At 44.3% G+C, this 21,264-nt stretch overlaps 1 protein-coding gene across 1 annotated transcript in view; it reads right to left on the reverse strand.

Moving 5' to 3' along the window:
• RALGAPA2 (Ral GTPase activating protein catalytic subunit alpha 2) overlaps positions 1 to 21,264 on the reverse strand; it is a 225,136-nt gene that overhangs the window by 196,388 nt on the left and 7,484 nt on the right. The window contains exons 2-3 of the mRNA XM_087818894.1: positions 12,695 to 12,805; positions 11,121 to 11,173 (exon numbers count right to left, since the gene is read on the reverse strand). Of these exons, the coding sequence (XP_087675020.1) occupies positions 11,121 to 11,173; positions 12,695 to 12,805 (164 nt within the window). The remainder of the gene's footprint in view (positions 1 to 11,120; positions 11,174 to 12,694; positions 12,806 to 21,264) is intronic.

Here is a 21,264-nt window from a genome sequence, read left to right on the forward strand (position 1 = left end):
CCCCCCCCTTCTACTCTCTATAAAAATAATAATAATAAATGGAAAAAATAGCCTCAGGTGAGGATTAACAAAAAAAAAAACAAACAACAACAACAGTAGACACCGGAATAACCATTTGCTATAGAAGTAAGAGGCCTGGGCCTGTGTTTTATTATTTCCCAGTACCTGATACAGGCACAGCACTGAGGAGTGACTACTGAGCTAAGTCGCCACCACAGGCAATACATGGGACCAGTGAGGAAGCACATGACGGGCCACCCGCCCTCTACTCCCTGCTGAGGGGTCTCCGGGAACACTGTGGAGGTCACACTACGCCGTAACAGTAACGCTGTCACCCAGAGCTGCTCCCAACCAAAAGTTCGACAATAACAAAAACGAGTATAGATAAGGCTATGAAGAGAACCGGAAGAACTATGCACTTCCACGATCATTCAAAATACACAGAACACATTACAATACGCCCCAGTGTCATAAGGTGACCCAGTGTTCTGGTCATGCTAACCAGTGGCATTGCTTTGCTGGCCAAGGATCTCAGGACGGCTTTGGAGAGGAAGCTGGTGAGAGGGGTGCCTCTGTCTTCTTTAACTGTCCTCCAGGGCACCTGAACCAACACTGGCCTCATCTCGGTCGCTACCCGTCACTGAGAATTACGGCAGCGACCCAGGAGCCGCATTCCAAACTGGAACCAGTCTTAAAAAAAAAATCCACTGAGGTATCCAACTGTTTGAACTCAATAAGATTTTAAGTTCCAAGGATTTAAAAAGAATCTGTTTTTCCTGTTCAGTTATTTGTTCTTGTGCCTCCTCTACTTGATAACAGCAAAGTTTTCCTTTAAGGAAGAAAAAGCAGCGGTAGAGTGAGAATGTGGGGAGGGAAGTCGTTCCCCTGGCTGTGGGGAGGAGGGAGCAGCAGGGAAGTCTTTTTGAACACTGGACAGTCTGGAATAATAACAAATAAAAAGATTTGTTAAAAAGAGGCTGTAGAAAGAGTTAAATGTAAAAATGACATTCTGCTGTCTTGCTACATGTCATCTGCTTAAAAGAAGAGACGCTGGCCCAGCCGGTGTGGCTCAGCGGTTGAGCGCCTATGGTCTGATTCCCGGTCAGGGCACATGCCCGGGTTTCGGGCTCGATCCCCAGTAGGGGGCGTGCAGGAGGCAGCCGATCAATGACTCTCTCATCATTGATGTTTCTCTCTCCCTCTTACTTCCTCTCTCTGAAATCAACAAAGATTTTTTTTTTTTTTTTTTTTTTTAAAGAGGAGTTAACCATTGCGTGAAGAGGAAAAGAACTGAGACTCGATCCTATAGGACGCCTGCCTTGAATGAGTTGACTTGTCTCTGACTCAACCCATGCATTCGCACTGAAGCTCTGCGGGAGACTCTAAGTTGTTTTCCTTTTCAAAGACTCATAAAAGGTAGAGAGTTCCACCAAAAAAAAGAGGGGAGAAGGAGAGGGTGAGGGAGGCAGTGTTGGGGAGAAATGGAAACAAATGTCTCTGAATTATTTGTAATCCTTTTATATGCATAATTCTAGCAGTTCTTCAGGCAATTCTTCACTATTAATATCTGAAGTAGAGTGGTACTACTAAATGTAAAAAGTTATAAATAAATGCATCTGTATGAGAAATAAAATCAGTGTTCAAATTACCAGAAGGCATATACAAAGCAATTGTATAGAATAAAAAGCAGCCACTTGTTGCACCTTCTGCAACACTCAGGGCACTGCACTGGATCCAGGTGTGTTGTTACATCCAGGAGAGGTATTAAAAGTCCTTTCCCCATATTGAGGAAAACAATCAGAGGCTAAACCAGCCATCAACACACTGGCTTCGCTTGGAACAATGAAGAAAGAGAAACTTGGTGCTGAATTCCATTAAAGTAAGACAGAGACCCCAGGCCAGCCCTGGATTCACCGCAGTCGATTAGGACTCCCAAACACAACTGCGCCCAGCAAGACTGCACCCAGGAGTCCTGCCTCCAACCCAGCATCAACTCCACACTGCAGGGAGGGAAGGAAGGCCATAAGCAGGTGGCCTACAGTAATTTTCCGACAACCAAACTCATCTTCAACAGTAAAGGAAACGAACACTAAGGAGTGCAGTATTATGCCCCTTCCTCTGTCTGCCCCTGAGGAAGCCCACATGTCTCTGCACTCCCGGGGCAGCACGCCTGCTGCAGGTCGCTTCCCACGTCCATGCTTCTCCAGCCCAATCTCCCCACCAGAGACGGGGTGAGGGAGAAACAGCGGGCATCATCCTGCCCCTGCGATGACACCAAAAGTGTTTTACCTTGGTGGGGAAAGGGGGAGGAAGAGGGAAAGTGGAAAGTGAGGTGGGGAATGAAGTACTACGTAATTTGACTGTCCATTACTTAAAATATTATTTTCATCTTAAAACAAACATAAAAAAAGTAAAATAAGATTGCATGTGGCTTTCCAATTCTGTGTGTACAGAAGGCCACTTTCAAAGTCATGTTTCCCCACCTATGAAGGTAAGTGCTTACTCTCCCTCGGCCAAGGGCACTCAGGTGACAAAGCCTGAGAAGCCCAGGGAGACCATTTGTGTAAAACACTCAACCATGAGTCCCCTGCCCCAAAGGACACAGATGTGCAACATGCTGAGGATTAACCGGTGTTGAACAAAGGGGCAGCTTTCAAATGAGATAACAGGGCTCTGTTGGAAGACTATAGAGCTTCTCTGCTTAATCGGTAGCCACTAGCAACAGAAATTTAAATTAAGTTACTTAAAATTTAAATTTAAGTCACTCAGTCACACCGGCCCCAGTTCAAGCCCGAAACAGCCCATGCGGCTAGTGGTTACCTAACTGGAGAGAGGAGAGACAGACTATTCCCAGCACCACAGAAAGTTCTATTGAGCAGAGCTGCTCCAGAGAAGGAAACCACTGAGATGTTTAGATATGCAAAGGCTAATCAGAGTCAAATCAATTTAATATTTAGAGCGAAATGAAAACATAAAACTAAATTTCATGCTAAAAGTGACATCCCCCATGAACGTCTTGTTTTAAAGACTTTGAACAAAGCTACATTTGAAGTATCCTAAGTTGGTAGAGCTGGAAGAGACCGCAGAGCTCATCTAGTCCCATTCCCTCATGTTACGGACATGGAAGTCAAGGTAAAGAAAGGTTAAGTACTGATACCATTGTAACTAACTAGTTGTAAGTAACAGGAAAGGAGCATAAGCAAGGCCAACCGTTATGAGCATGTGATTTGTGCAGCTTTGCCAGGAAGCTGCTGTGTAACACTCCCAGGCCCGTTCCCTGCAGATCCTGGAGAAAGGGACTGGACAAAGGAAGAATAGACGAATGCCCAGTGAGGTCTGGGTGACACAGGGAAGGGACTTGCCTGTCAGTCACACCTGGGGACAGGACACTGGCCAGAGTGGTCATGGCAACTGCAAGCGCAGGAAGATTTGAGATACTTAAACTCCTAAACAAAGCAGTTCAAGCTCTTGCTTTCTTGGTTCGAGCTCTTGCTTTCTTGGTTCGCCCTCCTGGCTTGCAGGGCTCTCACGCTGCTCCATTTGCCCCCACAAGCAAGGGACTAATGGACTGCAACTAGCCTGATGCTGTGCCAGACCCAGCTCCACCACGGAACAGAAACTCTGGACACTGGCTTTGCTTCTAGCTCTGCTGAATCCCCAGCTGCATCTCTTCCGGGACTGGATTACGGGAAATGGGACTTGGGAGATGCAGGGATGTAATTCCATGCAAATAAAGCTTTTACCACACCTCATCCTCCCACGGGGGCCTCCAGAAATGCTTATTCCAGCGGCACCCCAAGAACCCCACTCCCACTAGCAATGGAGAAAGACCAACCACGCATTTCTCTGACAACAGCACCTTAATCAAAGCCTGATCTAAACCTAGCCGGACTTCCGCTACCTTTCTTCCTGTCTCCATTATCCAGAGTTTTAGGTGAAAATGTTTTTAACATAAAAATACCAAATAACCGCATGGAAGATAAGTTGAGAATTCAAATATTAACACGTGCAAGTCAGTGTGGGGGATACGAAAGAGTATAAGTAACGGTTGCTGGCCTCAGGAATTGCACAGTCTCGTGAAGAAGCTAAGACACAGCCACCTCGAGGGCAGACTAAGAGCACCCAGCCGCAATCAGGTGGTAGCAAGCAGGAGCGCATCGTGGGAAGGATGGGCAGCTCGAGCTGGGGTTGCCAGGAGGAATTAATGGGTCTGAGCAGAGCTGGAAGAATGGGCCAGTTGAGGAGGAGAGCAAAGGGCAGTCCCGGGAAAAAGAATTGCATAAACCAAGAGGCAGAAGTGAAACTATGCAAAAAGAGGTAAAGGGGCATTAAGCAAAGCAGTATGTGTGTGACGGAGCACTTCACAGAGCGACACCACCAACAAAATGTGAGCAAGAGCCACACAGGGACCCCAAAGGGGAGTCCACAAGTTCATGTCCCTAGGAAGGAAAAAAACAGGGTTTATTTCATTTGAAGGGGTAATTTGAATAAATTTAAAAACTCGGAATCTAGAAATCAAATGTCCTGTACGTCTGTGATTTCTGACTCTGTGGTATTTGAAAAACAGATGAATGAGCAGCATTCTGAGGCCAGAACATGTGTAAGTTTTAAAATTAAATCTCTCTTCCTCCATCAGTGAACGTATATTGTATTTTGATTGGGGTGTGGAGGGTAAGGAAACGCCTCGCTATCACCTTCCACAAGCTAGCTTAACCACACATAAAGAACTCCAAACCGGGATGGTGTCAACCAGGTTAGTTTGAAACATTTCTGTAATAACTCCGTTTTCTGTATTCTTCATGTTCTGACATTCTGGGGCCTTGCTGACCTAGGAGAGACTGCACCTCCTTTGTTAGCTAATTTCTAGAGATAGTACCTGCCAGGATATTCCAACCAACCAACCAACCTCAAATCTATACCCATAACCACCTCCTTTTATGGGCCCTCACACCTGCCCAAATCACCCAGGGACCAAGTGCTGCACACTTGGATCGTCCCTACAACCTAGAGCCCATCAAAATCATTCAAACTGTCCCACTCTAAGCCCACTTGCTAGCTTGCTTGCCTTATCTTGCCCATTCCTTCCCAAAAAACCACACTAAAGGCTCCTGCCCTCAGTTCCCCTCTGCCTACTGATCTTACCGTGGTGCTTCTCCGTGTAGCCCTACTAGGGCACAGCATGCCTCCTGTTACTAGGGAACTGTGAGTACAATAAAAACGTCTTCCTTCAAACCAATCGTTTCTACGTCTGTGTGTCTTACCCTACCACTAAAATAACCTCTCAACTGCAGAATCCAAGAAGTTCTCAAAGTCAAGTGAATTATTTGAACTTCAAGCCCATTCACCAGATGCCTAACATTTCCACACAAATTCTCCTCTTCCCCTATGCAGGTAGCCACCTCAAGGGCCACCACCAACAGTCACACTCAGAATTTTCTGTGACTCAGAAGGTCATTACTGGAACTCTGACATAAATCCATTCTTACTAGTAGACTCCAGTTTACCATGAAATTTAACATATGCTCCATGAGGGCAGGGGGTTCTGTCTTGCCCACTGCCATCACTCCAGCACCTAGATGTGTGCCCAACACAGAGCAGGTACCCAATAAATGTGTATGATAAAGAATAGGTGCGTACTGGGATAGGCAGCCTGTGGAATACAGCTTGAGAAGCACGAGAACATCAAGACTCCTAAGAGACAGGCATCATGGCATCGAGTAAAGGAGTAGGTTCTAGAGTCGGACCCGAGGTTGTATCTCTATGCACCATTTGATAGATGGACAATCTTGGACAAGTCACCTAATACGACAAAGCTCCCAACTTCCATCGATAAAAACTGGCAACACAGAATCTACTTAAGGGAAGGATTAAACAGGATGGCCCATGTAAAACATTTACATTCTGCTCAAGATGACAATGTGAATTTCTTTCACGGAGTCCCACAATCCCATTCGAAACACAGAGCAATGGCTGATGAAATACGTTTTCAAAAAAAGTAAAATTAAAGAGTCATAACCTTAATTAAAAATGTGACAAACATCTCCATGAAGCAGCTACAGCAGAAACTCTCAGTGGTACACAGATTTGAAGCCAGGAGCAAAGATGGCTGGAGGTCAACTTCCACGGCGTACAAGTGCTCCCACTGGAGATAAAGGCAACAGAAAGGCCTGCTGTGCCTGTAACTGCAATTTGAGCTGGTCTGGCAGCCTTGACTGCACATCACTTGTCTGATCAGAGCACTGTCATGTCTCCAGTATCTACTACAGCTAAAAACTGCCGTTTCCTTTCCCAAACGTTCCCTTTCCAGATTGCCCCTGACTTGCAAAGGCAGACAGCAGGTACCCTTACATACTCTTCTTTCATGCTATGGATAAAAAGGGGCCACATAATAAACCTGACAAGCTCAGGAAAGGCCTGTACAGCAGCCTTACAAACTCAGAGGCCTAAAGTAACCACATAAGATGGTCTAAAATAAAAACTTTTTAACTAAAAGCAGTTCATGGCAGGTAGTCATGTCCTAAGGCATTATTTTATCCCTAACAAAAGTCGATCTCTGCCTTAAATGAGCCTGTCTATTGTCTTTTTGCATCTACCATAATATACCTTTGGAATGTCAAAGTAATTTCCATCCTCCCCACCACCCCTCAAAACACAGGCACCAGGGGAGACCACAAATCCCCTCATTGTTATTGTTGTCCTGTCATTTACTGACTGTTAACTATCCTGTATTCACCTGTGTAAAAGAAGTTATGTCTGTCATTTCCCTTTTTATCCAATCCCAGGTTCCCCCCACTCTTTTCCTTTCTCCCGCCTCCCTAATCTAACACCAGTGGATTTCATGTAACCCACTTACGTCTTCTATTTTTATTGTAATGCATAAAATAAAGTGCATAACTGGCAATTCTCTGGAGCATAATCTCAATCCACAGAGGTTTTGTTTCCTCACAATTGTCGTCAGTTTGGCTCAAATAAACTCACAAAAATTCTCTACAGGTTTGAATGTTTCTTACATTGGCAATGCCTTCTTAACTGTATGCTTTCTTCCAATCCATTTCTTATTTTTACAGTATCTTTATACAGTATCCCTTCTGTGATTTAACCGATCTTAAGAAAGCTTTTCCCAGTTATTCACACCTTGATAAGTATTTACCTCCAAATCCTCATAAACCATCTCTATGTAGGGCACTAACTTATAGAAAGTAGCAATGAAGTTATTTAATTCTCCGAATTAACAATTCAAATTACAACTTACCTTCTAAAGCCAGAGACAGAGAGAGAACATGAGGATAAACAGAAGTAATGCAGGTTCACTGTTCACTCACATTTACTATGCAAAATGAGGGTTTTACGACGCTTTGAATAATATAAGTTTGCTCTATCATATAGGCAACTAATCCTCTGCAGTTGGTGATGTATCAGTAACAGCACCCTCCCTAATCTAGAATTTCTGGGCGTGAGGAGAAGGTACTAACACGTCCTCTGTGGGACGAAGGTGCAGGACAACGGTCTCAATGGGCCGTCCTGTTGCAGGACAACCAGGCCTGAGATCGGTGACAGCAAGTGCAATTCTCAAAACATTTCTGGACTTTGGAGGACAGAAGGAAACTAACTTTAAAAATGGCAGGAGAGAAAGTAGAAGGGAAGAAGAAAAGTGGCAGAAGAAAAGTGAAACAAAACCTGACCTGTAAGCAACAAGCTCAAGAAGCCCGGTGCAGGGTGCCGGAGAGCTCACGCAGTTCCACAGCAGTGTCTGCAGGGCCCTGTGCCCTCCAGGCCCCAGTTCCCACCACATGGCCAGTTTGAGAAACTGAACCTGAGACCCCATTAATGAAACAGGGCCCTCAAATGGAGCAACGGCAGTCCCAATGAGAGCACTCCCAGACTTCTGCCAAAAGCAAAGACAAAAACCCTCCAGGGGGAAAAAGAGTGTTAAAACAGATCACACCTATATTTGACTGAATATAAACCATATCGCAAACCATGCAAGGGAAGGAGCCGCTGGGAGAGACAGCAGAAACTTAGACAACTTCAGATATTAGAAGGATCAGGTACAGAGTATAAAATATTGCGCATTAAAGGCTTAAGAAAAGAAAAGACGCCTACAAGTGAACAAGGCTCTAGAGACTGTCAAAAGCAACCAGCCACATGTGAACACCTAACCAAAGGAAGTTAACACATGAACAACAACCACCGAAAGTTAAGACTCGGGGGAATGGTTAAGCAGCAGATTAGACCCAAATGAAGAGAGTCAGCGCACATGGGAGAACTGAAGAAACGTCCTGGGATTGAAGGCAAGGAGACAGAGGGGAGAGAAGATCAAAGCAAGCTTAGGAGACAGAGCAAGAAGTTTAAGTAAGAATCCTAGACAGCATGGCCAGGAAGACCAGAAAAGAGCCAATATTTCAGAAGACAGTAGCTGGGAATTTTACAGAAATTATGAAAGATTTGAATTCAGAAATACAGGAAGCACATACATAGCAAGCAAAATAAGAAATCTTCAACTAGACATTTTGAAGTAAAACTGCAGAGCACCAAAGGTTAAGAAAAAGGCTGTAAGAGAAGCCAGAGAGAAAAGGCACTTAAAGGAACAACTGAACTGAGAGCAGAGTTTAAAACTGTTACAATGGCAACTAGACAACATAGTAAAATTATACCTGTAAAGTGTGACACAGATACTTTACTACAACTATTACTTCTACTAATAATACTGTGTCTACTATAAACAACAACTATTTGAAGACAAGGAAGATTAATCTAGAGCAGATAAACCTGAGGAGATTATGAGCCCTAAAAGAAGGGCCATGAAAATAAATTTGAAAACTTCGGTGATAAGAACAAATTCTTAGAATTCTTCAAGCTCTTAAAAAAATATATAATTTAACAAACCCAAATAAATACACACACAAAAAAAAACACCTAGAATACTACTAAAATAATCCTAAAACTATTAAAGAAATTAAATGAGCAGTTAAAATATTCCCATTTTTAAAAAAAGCAGCACTAGTTTCACATGGCTTTTACAGGAAAGACTAAAAACAGTCCAGAAACAGACCATTCGAATCTTATACAAACTATTTTATAGAACAAAAAAGAAGAAACTCTTGACAACATGTTCTATAACCTTTACAACGGGATCATTCGAAAACAGTATGAGGAAGGGGAAGTTAAGCCAGCCTCAGTTGTGAACATAGATCTAAAAATGCAAACAAAATATTAGCCTTCCCCAAATTCTTAACTGTGTTGGTCATACTAATAGTCATGAAGAATCATGGCACACGGTATCTCAATCAATGCAGGAAAAAAACATTCAAAAACTTCAAAAACCACCTATGATGTTTTATAAATCTTACCAAACTAGGAAGTACCTACCAAAAACTTACAGAAAACATTATTCTTAATGATAAAACATTAATAAAACTCTCTTTAAATCAGAAACAGAATGGCCATGTCACTATTTCTACTTAACCAATGAAGTGGAGCCAGTGCAGTAAGAGAAACTACCCAGCAAGCTTGCATTATTCGCAGACATTCTACCTCCCAAGAAAACCAAAAAAATCTATAGACAAGATGTTGGAATTAAATAAATCATATATATTCACTTAACCCAGCCATGGGAATGGAATGAATGAACTAGCGCTAAATGCAGAAACATGGATAATCTTAGAAATAATGTTGAGTGTAAAAGGTAAGCCAAAGATGACCATGTACCACATGAGACTGTTTTTATCACACTCAAAATCAAACAAAACTACACAATGCTTTGTTTAGGGATATAATTCTTGTGGTAAAGCCATTTTTGAAAAAGAAAGGGAATGAATAACGAAATGCATGGGAGTGGTTGCCCTGAGGGGAGAGAAAAGATGGGATCAGACGGTGCACCTACTAGTAGCTTCTAGCTCTTTCAACGGGGAAGGGGAGGGGCTCAAAAGTACGGATTTCATCCATCGAGCTTCCAATGTGCATACGTTGTAAATACTTTAGTAAATGCGTCAACTATTACATAAATAAAACAAATTAATTAAACAGATGGTGGTCAGTAGATATATATTTTAAGTTGTAAAAGAAATAATATAAATGGAGCCACTTTAAAATAAAGTTGGAGCTGCCATCCCAGAGGAACTGGCCTGCACATCTTACGACTCTGCCCAGGTTTCATTCACAGAAGGGTTACCACAGGAAACACCGTAACCACCAAATACGAGGTGAATGGATGTCTGTTACTTTGAGAAGTGAGCACAGCCCTCAAAGAAGAGAAAGGGGAACCACAGTTTTTGAGCAACAGCCATGAGCTAAGTGCTGGGCTGGAGGCTGCCGTATCTCTTTTATTCTACAAACCCAGAGAGCCTGTGGAAAGCTTTCCTCCAGTGGCCTCCCTCTCCAGCCTGCCCTGCAGCAGACACACACTGGGACCTTCCTTTACAGTCACCAAGTTGCTCTCTCCACTAACCTAAGCACAGGTCTCTTCAAACCCTGAACGACTCGACTTCTAGATCATCAACAACTAACTTGCAGAACCTATAATTTGGTTCTGGTATAGTATTCAGGGTATCAATAATCTAGCCACATGTCGAATACATTTGGACAAAAAAGCTTAATAGATCAAATATCAGACCCAAACGTCGTTTCAACTTTGAAGAGAAAACATGATTGACACACATGGACACACAGACACATACAAAGATTACAACCTCACTAGTAGTCAGAAAAATATATATTAAAAACAGTGAGCTTCTACATGTCGGTTTGCATGCATGCAAAAGACAAATCATCTCCCATGTTGGTGAGCAATTTTACATAAGACTTACATGTAAGTTTACATATAAGTTTATATGACCTTTTTAAAGAGCAATTTGGCAATATCAGTATTTAAAATGTGCATACGCTCCCATCCAATAACTTCATGTCTAGGTGCCCACACAGAAAGAAGTTTCTCCCACATGTTCGCAAAGAGAAAAAATCGCAAGAACATTCTTCGAAGCACTGTCTGTAAAAGTGGGAGGAGGGAGGAAGGGAGGGAACACACGTCCATCATTTTTTTTTGTCTTCAAGTGAAACTGAAGATCTAAAATTGCACATTCTCAACAAGAATCTTAAAAGCAAATGAATCAACAAACACTTACCTCGAAAAGCGAGAGGACAGAGTCCAGCTCCTCCCTCTGTGACTTGTTATTCCCTGGAATACATTTAAAATATGAGTGATCATGACAAAGTGCAAATTTCAGGATATTAAAAACTTACTCTAAAAGGTATCTTAAAACACTTATGCCTCCATATAATTTATTCGTTCAAATAATACTGGGCGGTAATGCGGCGCCCATGCTGGGAACGCAGATGGACCACCAAGCCAGCCGGCCTGGGCCCTGGCCCAGCAGAGCTGCTCCTTGCTAGCTGTTAAACACAGCTTCCATGTTTTCCAAGTTGTTATCGACCCCTGACAGGTAATTCGCTCGTGTCTCAGTTAGTTACTCATGAGGTCAAGATAGAATGCACAGGAGAAAACAAAGACTTCTAATTTTGTGATGGGAAGAGGCACTGAGCAGTAATAACTATAAAAAGTCATCTATCTCTTTAAGCAATTGCACACGGTCCTTTTGATAATAACAATAATAGAAATCCTCACACCTACAGCAGCAGTTACCACTTACTGTCTAACGTATATACCAACCGCTGTGCTAAGTGCTTAGCACACATCATCTAACTTAGGAATCAACAAACTTCCTGTAAAGGTCCAGATAATAAATATTTTAGGCTTTTCATGCCTCTCTTACTACCACTCAACTCTGCTGTTACAGTGCAAAAGCAGCCACAGACAATACATAACTGAATGGGTATGGCTGTGTCCAATAAATATTGATTTATAAAAAGCAGCAGCAGCTGTTAAGTTGTGGATCCCTGATCTAACTGAATGCCCACAGCTCCATGAAGTGGCTATCGTTCATTCACTGAACAAATATGAAAGCATGTCTCTACGTCAGGGGGTATCCCAGGTACTGAGGATAAAGGAGTGAACAAAACACAACCACCCTGAGGAAGCTTACACTCTGGCAGGAAAAGGGGTTCAATAAATGAGTAAGTGAGAAAGCCAACAAGGAAGGCAGGTGGGGAATGCCAAAAGCGGTGGTATGCAGTTTTGACCAGTGAAGGCAGGGAGCACCTTGCTGATAAAGCGCATCCCAGTAAAGCTATCAAAGAGGTTAGGAGCGAGCCACATGAACATTTGGGGGTAAGAAATTTGGGGGGAATGTTTTCCAGGCAGAGGGACTAGACGGTGCAAGGTCCTAAGACATGACAGGTTTGGCAAGCCAGGAAGAGAGGCAAGTGTCACATGATCTCACTCATATGTGGAATCTTAGGAACAAAATAGATTCAGAGACTTAGAAGCATGGAACAGACTGAGGGATCTCAGAGGGAAGGCGGGTTTGGTAAGCCAGTGGGAAGAGATTAACCGAAGAACTTCTATGCATATATGCATAACCCACGGACACTGGCAGCAATGTGGGGAAGGCCTGGGGCGGGGGGGGGGGGGGGGGGGGGAGGGGGGGGGCAGGTAGAAGAGGTCAAGGCGAAAAACAAGGGGCATCGGTAATACTTTCAACAATAAAGATAAATTTTTTAAAAATACATAAGCCATAGTTGTTTGAGTAATAAATAAGTAATGTGTCGAGAGGGGGAAAAAAACCATAGCAAAGCTTACCTTTTAATTTCAAACTGTTTTCCAGCGTTATAAAATTTTCATAGAAGATGAAATATATCTGAGAGTAGTTGGTCTCAAAAAACTGCTTAAGTTCACCTGCGTCCACGTTGTCTGAAAAGAAAAGGTTTTGACTTATGACAATAATCCACACAACTGTGAGAATTCACAAAAGAGCTTCTCAGAAATGAAAGAAACGTAAAAAATCGTTTTATGCCTGTATAAAACAAAACAAAACAAAACAAAACAAAAGCAAAACGGTATTTCCATCCCTTTATTCCTCACTGCCGAGAGAGCTCTGAGCGGGCTTGCGACCCCCCCCCATGGGCCGATGCCTGCAGGAGAGGGGAGTCAAGGAGATCAGAGCCATGGGGGCACAGTACTTACAGACCAGCTAGAAGGTCAGCACTAAGTGAGGGTCTAGGGAGGGAAACGGTGAGTTACTTCCGGTTAGGGGAAGGAGAAGTAGAAATTCATGGGGAAGGCAGCTTGAAAAATAACTTTGCTGGTGGAGTCGGGGCCCAGGCTCTGCTCTCTCCCTGCTGACATAAAACCAGCCAAAGAGAATTAGCCTGCGAGCTCAGCACCACACCCACCCACTTCTATCTGGGCCACTGGCCGACGCCTTCCCTCCAGCTTCTAGATGACCTGTCCCGTTCCTGTTTGGAAGTGGTGAAGCCCTCCCCGTGTTCCTAGAGTTGCCTTGAGCAGTGTTTCTCCCTGCTGCACCGGCCACGCGGCGCTGAGCCCACAAGTCTAGCTGGGGTGGAGCTAACAGGGGCCCAATCATCCCTCACAACTCCCACTGGAGAAGTTACCCACTGTCAACACACCTTTGTACGTTTCCCTTAGCAAATAAGGCTGTTTGTGCCATTTGCTCCAAGGGATGCAACCTGATGCTGCTGAGCCAATTATGGTGGCAACATGCTCCTTGCCAGTGAAGTGTTTAGGCTCAAGCCTGTGACCCAACACCGGTCAATAAAAAATGGGAAGAATTCTAATGATGTCTGGACAAGATAAATTGTCCTTAAAGGGGACACAAAGGAAAAGTCGTTGCTTTTTCCCCTCCTTGACATTGTTCTATCTGGGCCCAATGCTTGCAGTGGCTGAGGGCATTTTCCCACCTGAGGGGCAGAACTGCCATGTGGAGGGCACTAAGGAGGCAAAGTAGGGAGGCAGAGAGAGCGTCTGGGCCATCCACATCACTGAACTGCTAAGTTTGCTGACTCTGGAGCCACTCTGCCTTGGGATCACTTTTTATAGGAGAAAAAAATTATTTATCATTTACATTTATTTGGGTTTTCCATTCACCTGCAACCAAAAACATCCTTGTGGATGCTGAAATAATAGTAAACAAATACGAGTATAATTGAAAAGGCTGTAAAAGTCATATGCCTCCAATTCATTTCCTAAGATGAATTATTTTCATCTCCTTACACCTGTAAGGTAAACCAGATGTAGAAAGTAAAATTCTTAGAAATCAGAAAGATGTTAACACTTTGCTATCTAGGACTGACAGGTCATGTGTAAAAGTAATGCTGTATATACTCCAACGATCTAGTGCTAGAGTTTTTAAAAGTAGATCTATTTTTATCTTAAACATTTTGACACATGTCTCAAATGCAGGATTCTAAAACTTTGTTTTTAACAGAGATATCAAGTATGAATATAATAAAACATAAACACCAATGAAACAGAATGTTCGACTCAAAATGCTTTACATACATTTTAACATATCTGTTCCTTTTGTAGGAAGCAAGTTTCATCACCCTTCTTATGTCAATGAACAATTCCTTCTACTTTTCTTGATCTGAACTGGGGCTGGCCTATATTACAATCAAAACCACTCAGTAGGGAGAGAGAGACAGAAATAAAATGGATAAAGCAGGAGCTAAACAGTGACTTCTAAATCTCCATTTCCAACAACTAAGGAAGAAAAAAGTGGTGTTGGGGGTAGAGAGAGCCATCTTACTTATGTCAAATTATTATTAATAATTATAATAACAGTTTACAAAAGAGCTTTGTATACATTAACTCAAGTCAACCTCCAACAGCCCAGTGAGCAGATACTGTCAGTGGAGGGTCGGAGAAGTTAGGCCGCTACCAGGACTCGAACCTAGGCAGTCAGGCTCCCACATTACCCACCTAATTCAGTCGAATATTAACAGAAAGTGATCAAGGAGGTTCAGGGAAGCATACCTGGAAATGACAATTTTTTTAAGTACGTAAGAGAGATCTGGTAGAAGTCACAGAACTAAATAGTTACAAAATGCAAAAGAGAACCCAGAAGTTGGTTTATTTAGGACACCAGAGCCAGCTTACGGGTGGAATGACCTTCCTCCTGAACAAGTTAAAAGGGTGGCCTTGCTGTGAAATTACCTCGACACTGCCATAGCCTTCTCCGAAGGGCTGTCTTTACCTCCAGAAAATCATCACACTGTGCCCTGCCTTGGCCGCAGCCACAAACACTATCACATCTGCTGTATCCCTTACACAAGAAGCCAAAGGCTCCTCTGGTTGCCTGGCAGCCACTCTTCTCACTCCCAGGCCACAATCTGCTAAGGCTCGGGAAGCCAGGACGCTCACAATCTGAAGGATGGCAGTGAATAATCTGTTGTATGAGTCCAATGAAACAGGGTACGACCATACGTAAGTCTTCAGTTACTGACGTGGAAAATATCCAAGGCATGCTAAGTCAAAAATACAGTGTTAGACCACGTATAATGACTATTCATGTAAAAGTGTATTTATGTGTGTACGCATCCGAGATGGAAAGAGCGGGAGCTTGGGAAAGAGAAGACAATGCGCATGAACCAGAGCAAGCCCAGAAAGCATGCTCACCAGAATTCTAACAATGACTATCAGGAGATTGCAGGATTGGAGGGGCCTTTTCACACTTAATTTTTTTTTTTTTTTTTTTACTTATTCTTACTAATCAAATGTTTATAATAATAAGTAAAATTTTATAACCAGAAAAAAAAACTACAAAGCTATTTTTCATTTTGGGAGGAAAAAAGGGCTTCCAGAGTATCCCATAAAAGAAGTATTTTTCAAAGCCTGACTATTTACCGTAAAAAAAGAAAAGAATAGCCCTAGCTGTTTTGGCTCAGCGGTAGATACGGTTTCAACCTGTAAATTTACATATCTTAGATTAGTGAAAAGTGACATTTAAAACATTGGGTCTTGTCATTTCTTTGTGACTTATATGTATACATGTATTTTGAACATTTATTATAATTTTTTTGTTAATATGTAGAAACTTCTAATGTGTTGGGTATATAACTATAAGTTTCAAATATTTTTCCAGTTCATTAATTACTTTTTGAGTTAAAGGTAATGTGTCTGTTTGTATATGTATTTATTTTAGGAACAGGAAGAGAAAAATGGAAACATTATCTTTAAAAAAAAAAATCTGCAATATGAGACACAAACACACAGAAAGGCCAAATGATATTCTACTTCCCCTCCAGGAGTTCAGCATAAGCTCTCCTACCTCAAGCCTATCTGACCCAAACACAACCTCATTTTATCAGACATAAAATCACGGAATAAAGAGGTCAGCGCTGTTTGCACCAGAAATATGATCAGTCGGAAATAAAACACGTCAATCCCTTTAAAAAGTTTAAAAGTAAAGAAGCCACAAATGTCATCGGTTCCCCTTTCTTCGTGCAGTCTTGGAAATGCTATCAAGGATGCCACTGACACAATTTTCACCACTAGTTACAACAGGTTCTTTTTTGAGGGTGGTGACTCAGTTTTGGATTTTTGTAAATTTAAAGTTTTTCATAGTGTCTCCCCAATTTTGTTTCTATGAAAGAATATCTGGGGTCCATGCCTAAGCCTCACCCAAGCAGGTCCTCACTTACCAACAGCTCTCTGGCCCTGCTGCCCCTTCTCTCCCCACCATAGTCAAGGTTTTCCAACTCTTCTCCCTGTTGTCCAGAGAAACAGTCCTTTCTTACAGCCAAGGACTGTAATCCAAGGCGTGAGTCTGGTGATGAGTGCATGCACACAAGGGAGAAGGTTAGGGGGCTCTTTCAAGAGACCTTAATTCATAGTCTTTTTAAAAAATTTTTAATATGTTTTTATTGATTTCAGAGGGAGGAAGGGAGAGTGAGAGAGAGAGAGAGAAACGTCAATGATGAGAGTCATCGATCGGCTGCCTCCTGCATGCCCCGTACTGGGGATTGAGCCCAAAACCCAGGCATGTGCCCCGACCTGGATCTCCTGGTTCATGGGTTGACGCTCAACCACTGAGCCATGCTGGCTGGGCATCATAGTCTTAATCATTACTTTAATACGGTGATTTTCAGCCTTTTTCATCTCATGGCACACATATATTTCTAAAATTCTGCAGCACACCAAAAAGTATATTTTTTGTTAATCTGACCAAAAAAAAAAAAAAGTATAATTTTCGACAGCTATTGTGTTGGCTATTGTCATTTTTTTATTTGACAATCTAAGGGAAAAGAGGTGAGTGCCCCTGACTAAATAGTCAGGTACTGCATGTTTTAAAGATTCTTGAGGCCTAGCCAGGCGTGGCTCAGCGGTTGAGCATCAACCTAGGATCCAGGAGATCGGGGTTCGATTCCCGGTCAGGGCACATGCCCGGGTTGCGGGCTGCAGCCGATCAATGACTCTCTCATCATTGATGTCTCTCTCTCTCTCTCTCTCTCCCTCTCCCTCTCCCTGAAATCAATAAAAATATATAAAAAAAAAAAAAAAAGATTCTTGCAGCACACCAGGGTGCCACGGCACACCAGCTGAAAATCGCTGCTTTAATGATAGAAACTTCTGACGGGTGACAACAATCTTTGGGGCAGGAAGGCTTTAGGAAGTTTTCAAATCATCCACACAGGAGGCTGCTACTCACCCACAGACATAGATCCATCTCTCTGGAAATCATATTTGCGTGGTTTTTTTTAATATTTATTCTAGATTTGGATTGCAAGCTCTGGTGTCCCCAGTGCTGTCTACAATACCTGGCTCACAGTTGGTGTTGGATAAAAAAAAAAAATTGTGAATGAGTAAGGGGTCGGATGCCTGAATTCAAACCCCGACCGTCACCAGCTGCATGCATAACCTCGGACAAGGTTCTTCACCTTTCTGTCTCATCTGTAAAATGGGGGTAATGTTATTACCATCCCACTTGGGAGGGTTAAGTGAGTTAATACATGTAAAAGTATTTCTAACAGTGCTTTGCACTCGGAAAGTGCTGACTAAATGCTACTTATTATTACTGTTTGTTACAAAGAAGGGCGTATGCCCCCAAGAGGAATCAAGATGAGCAAGAAGCTGTGGATGTTCTCCATGTACTGACCGTCTACTGGGGGAGATGAGGCAGAACACAGATAAGAAAACAAAGCCAAAGGCTGCAGATGCCAAAGTAGAGGCACAGAGTGCCCAGAGAACTCTGAGGAAAGAGCACTCCAGGGCGGAGGGACAAAGAGAGCTTCTGCCAGAGGTGTCATGTGCTTGTGCTGTCTCCGGGGAGAAGTTCAGAGGGCAGGATGGGCAACGCCTTCTGGGGAAAGGGAGGGTGCTTTAGTCGGAGCTCTCCAAGAAGCAGACACCCAAAGAGACAGATTTAGGCACTAGGCACGCAAGAGAAGTGCTGGGGGAGCTGTCTGTGAAGGGTGAAGGGCAAGGCCTGAGAAGGCAGGGAGGGGCTTCGGACCACCATGCGTTTCCGACCCCCTGTGAGGGAGGGGAGGAAGGAAGGAGGGAGGGAGGGGGGAGCCTCAGACTTCAACACGTCTCTGAGGTCTCGGTCAGGCCAACAGGAGTCCTCAAGCCTGAGCCACTCCTCAGAGGCAACTGGGTCTCACAGGAACGGGCCATGTTACTACTCCTGCTTGCTCAGTGACTGGCTGAGTAGCCCTAGATGCTCAGGGACTGGCCGGGAGTAGCCCTAGATGCTCAGGGACTGGCTGGGAGTAGCCCAGATGCTCAGGGACTGGCTGGGAGTAGCCCAGATGCTCAGGGACTGGCTGGGAGTAGCCCAGATGCTCAGGGACTGGCTGGGAGTAGCCCTAGATGCTCAGGGACTGGCTGGGAGTAGCCCAGATGCTCAGGGACTGGCTGGGAGTAGCCCTAGATGCTCAGGGACTGGCTGGGAGTAGCCCTAGATGCTCAGGAACTGGCTGGGAGTAGCCCAGATGCTCAGGGACTGGCTGGGAGTAGCCATAGATGCTCAGGGACTGGCTGGGAGTAGCCCAGATGCTCAGGGACTGGCTGGGAGTAGCCCTAGATGCTCAGGAACTGGCTGGGAGTAGCCCTAGATGCTCAGGAACTGGCTGGGAGTAGCCATAGATGCTCAGGAACTGGCTGGGAGTAGCCCAGATGCTCAGGGACTGGCTGGGAGTAGCCCAGATGCTCAGGGACTGGCTGGGAGTAGCCCTAGATGCTCAGGGACTGGCTGGGAGTAGCCCAGATGCTCAGGGACTGGCTGGGAGTAGCCCAGATGCTCAGGGACTGGCTGGGAGTAGCCCAGATGCTCAGGGACTGGCTGGGAGTAGCCCAGATGCTCAGGGACTGGCTGGGAGTAGCCCAGATGCTCAGGGACTGGCTGGGAGTAGCCCTAGATGCTCAGGGACAGGCTGGGAGTAGCCCTAGATGCTCAGGAACTGGCTGGGAGTAGCCCTAGATGCTCAGGAACTGGCTGGGAGTAGCCCAGATGCTCAGGGACTGGCTGGGAGTAGCCCAGATGCTCAGGAACTGGCTGGGAGTAGCCCTAGATGCTCAGGAACTGGCTGGGAGTAGCCCAGATGCTCAGGAACTGGCTGGGAGTAGCCCTAGATGCTCAGGGACTGGCTGGGAGTAGCCCAGATGCTCAGGAACTGGCTGGGAGTAGCCCTAGATGCTCAGGAACTGGCTGGGAGTAGCCCAGATGCTCAGGGACTGGCTGGGAGTAGCCCAGATGCTCAGGAACTGGCTGGGAGTAGCCCTAGATGCTTAGAGACTCGCTGGGAGTAGCCCAGATGCTCAGGGACTAGCTGGGAGTAGCCCAAGAGAAGCTCAGATTTGACTAAAATGTGGTGGTGAATCCAAGGGCAGCAGCTGGAGCCATCAGTCAACCATGTCCCTGCAGCAGGAGATCTGAGCCGCGCACTCTCAGGGCTCCCACAGTTGGACACAAGCAATGTCACTAGCACCTTATGTGTCTTGAAATGTGTCCAGTACCCATAAGGTACTAGTGACATTGCTTGTGTCCAACAAGCATGGTTGAGGCTCAATGAATATGTGCCATCCCTTAAATAAAACACAGGACAATATCAGTGGGGTCCTTATCTCTTCCAAAAGGGATTTTTTTAAACCAAACCGCCATTGTAATAGCTAAATCGAAGGGCATATTTAATGCTAAAGATTACAACTGACAGTATTCATTATCTTCCAGATGTGGTTTCAATTTCTAAAGCCATATAGAAGATATAAAAATGATTATGAAACATCTCCTTTCAAAATGAGGATTTGGAACTTGGAAACAACGCTCTCCGAGGGAGCTAGACGGCAAATCCTTTACGAACTGGCAGCGATTTGATCAAATGAGAATAAGAGAAACCAGTCTGCAGAAGCGTAAAGTGCTACACGAATATCAGAAACCAATACAGTCAATAAAGTTACATCTTACACGGGTTGAGATGCACTTAGGGCAAAAATGGAGCAAAATGAAAATTACCCTTAAATACTGGAGCCACATCCAGCAGGGGAGCTGCTGCCACAGTGAGAGGCACACACATATATATACCTATATACATATATACATATTTCCCCCTTCTGGCCAGTCATTTAATACATTAATTAAATGCATTTATTAGATCACTCCCCAAAAGAACAAGGAAATATCTTACAGGTTACAGTAGCTCCTTTATTTTAAGGAGATTCACGGCCCAGAGGAGGGACCCAGACATGCTCAGTCCCTATCACTACCCCAGGGGCAAAACTGGCTCCGTGGGTCCCTTTACCTCCTACCTTCACGGGGAAAAAAGCCCATCGTGTGGGCACTCCCTCCACATCACCAGCACTCGGCCCCCCACTCCTGCTTCCTCCACGAGGCCGTGGTGGAGGAGGTGCCCCTCCTGTCCAGGCTGACCTGCCCCGTGCCCCGAGTCTACCTCAGGCTACATCTTCCTCTGCTTCTGTCCCCTTTCTCTCCACTGCTTACTCATTGGCTCCTTCATTAGCTCCTTTTCCAAAATATAAGTAGACTCAAATTCCCCCGGTCTTAAAAAACATACAAATCAGCCCAGCTGGAGTGGCTCAGTGGTTGAGCGTCAACCTGTGATCCAGGAGATTGGGGTTCAGTTCCCAGTAGGGGCACATGCCTGGGTTGCAGGCTCGATCCCCAGTAGGGGGTGTGCAGGAGGCAGCCGAGCAATGACTTTCCCATCAGTGATGTTTCTCTCTCCCCCTCTCCCTTCCTCTCTCTGAAATAAAGATATATTCTTTAAAATATATATATATATATATAAATCATATCTACACACACACCCCCATCCATCTTTGATCTGGAATTTCCCATTCTCTTCCCGGCATAGTAATCTGTACTCTTTCTGCTGCAAGACCCAGAAATA

This window comes from Miniopterus natalensis, chromosome 7 (assembly GCF_054644295.1).
Source record: "Miniopterus natalensis isolate mMinNat1 chromosome 7, mMinNat1.hap1, whole genome shotgun sequence".
Classification (NCBI taxonomy): Eukaryota; Metazoa; Chordata; class Mammalia; order Chiroptera; family Miniopteridae; genus Miniopterus; species Miniopterus natalensis.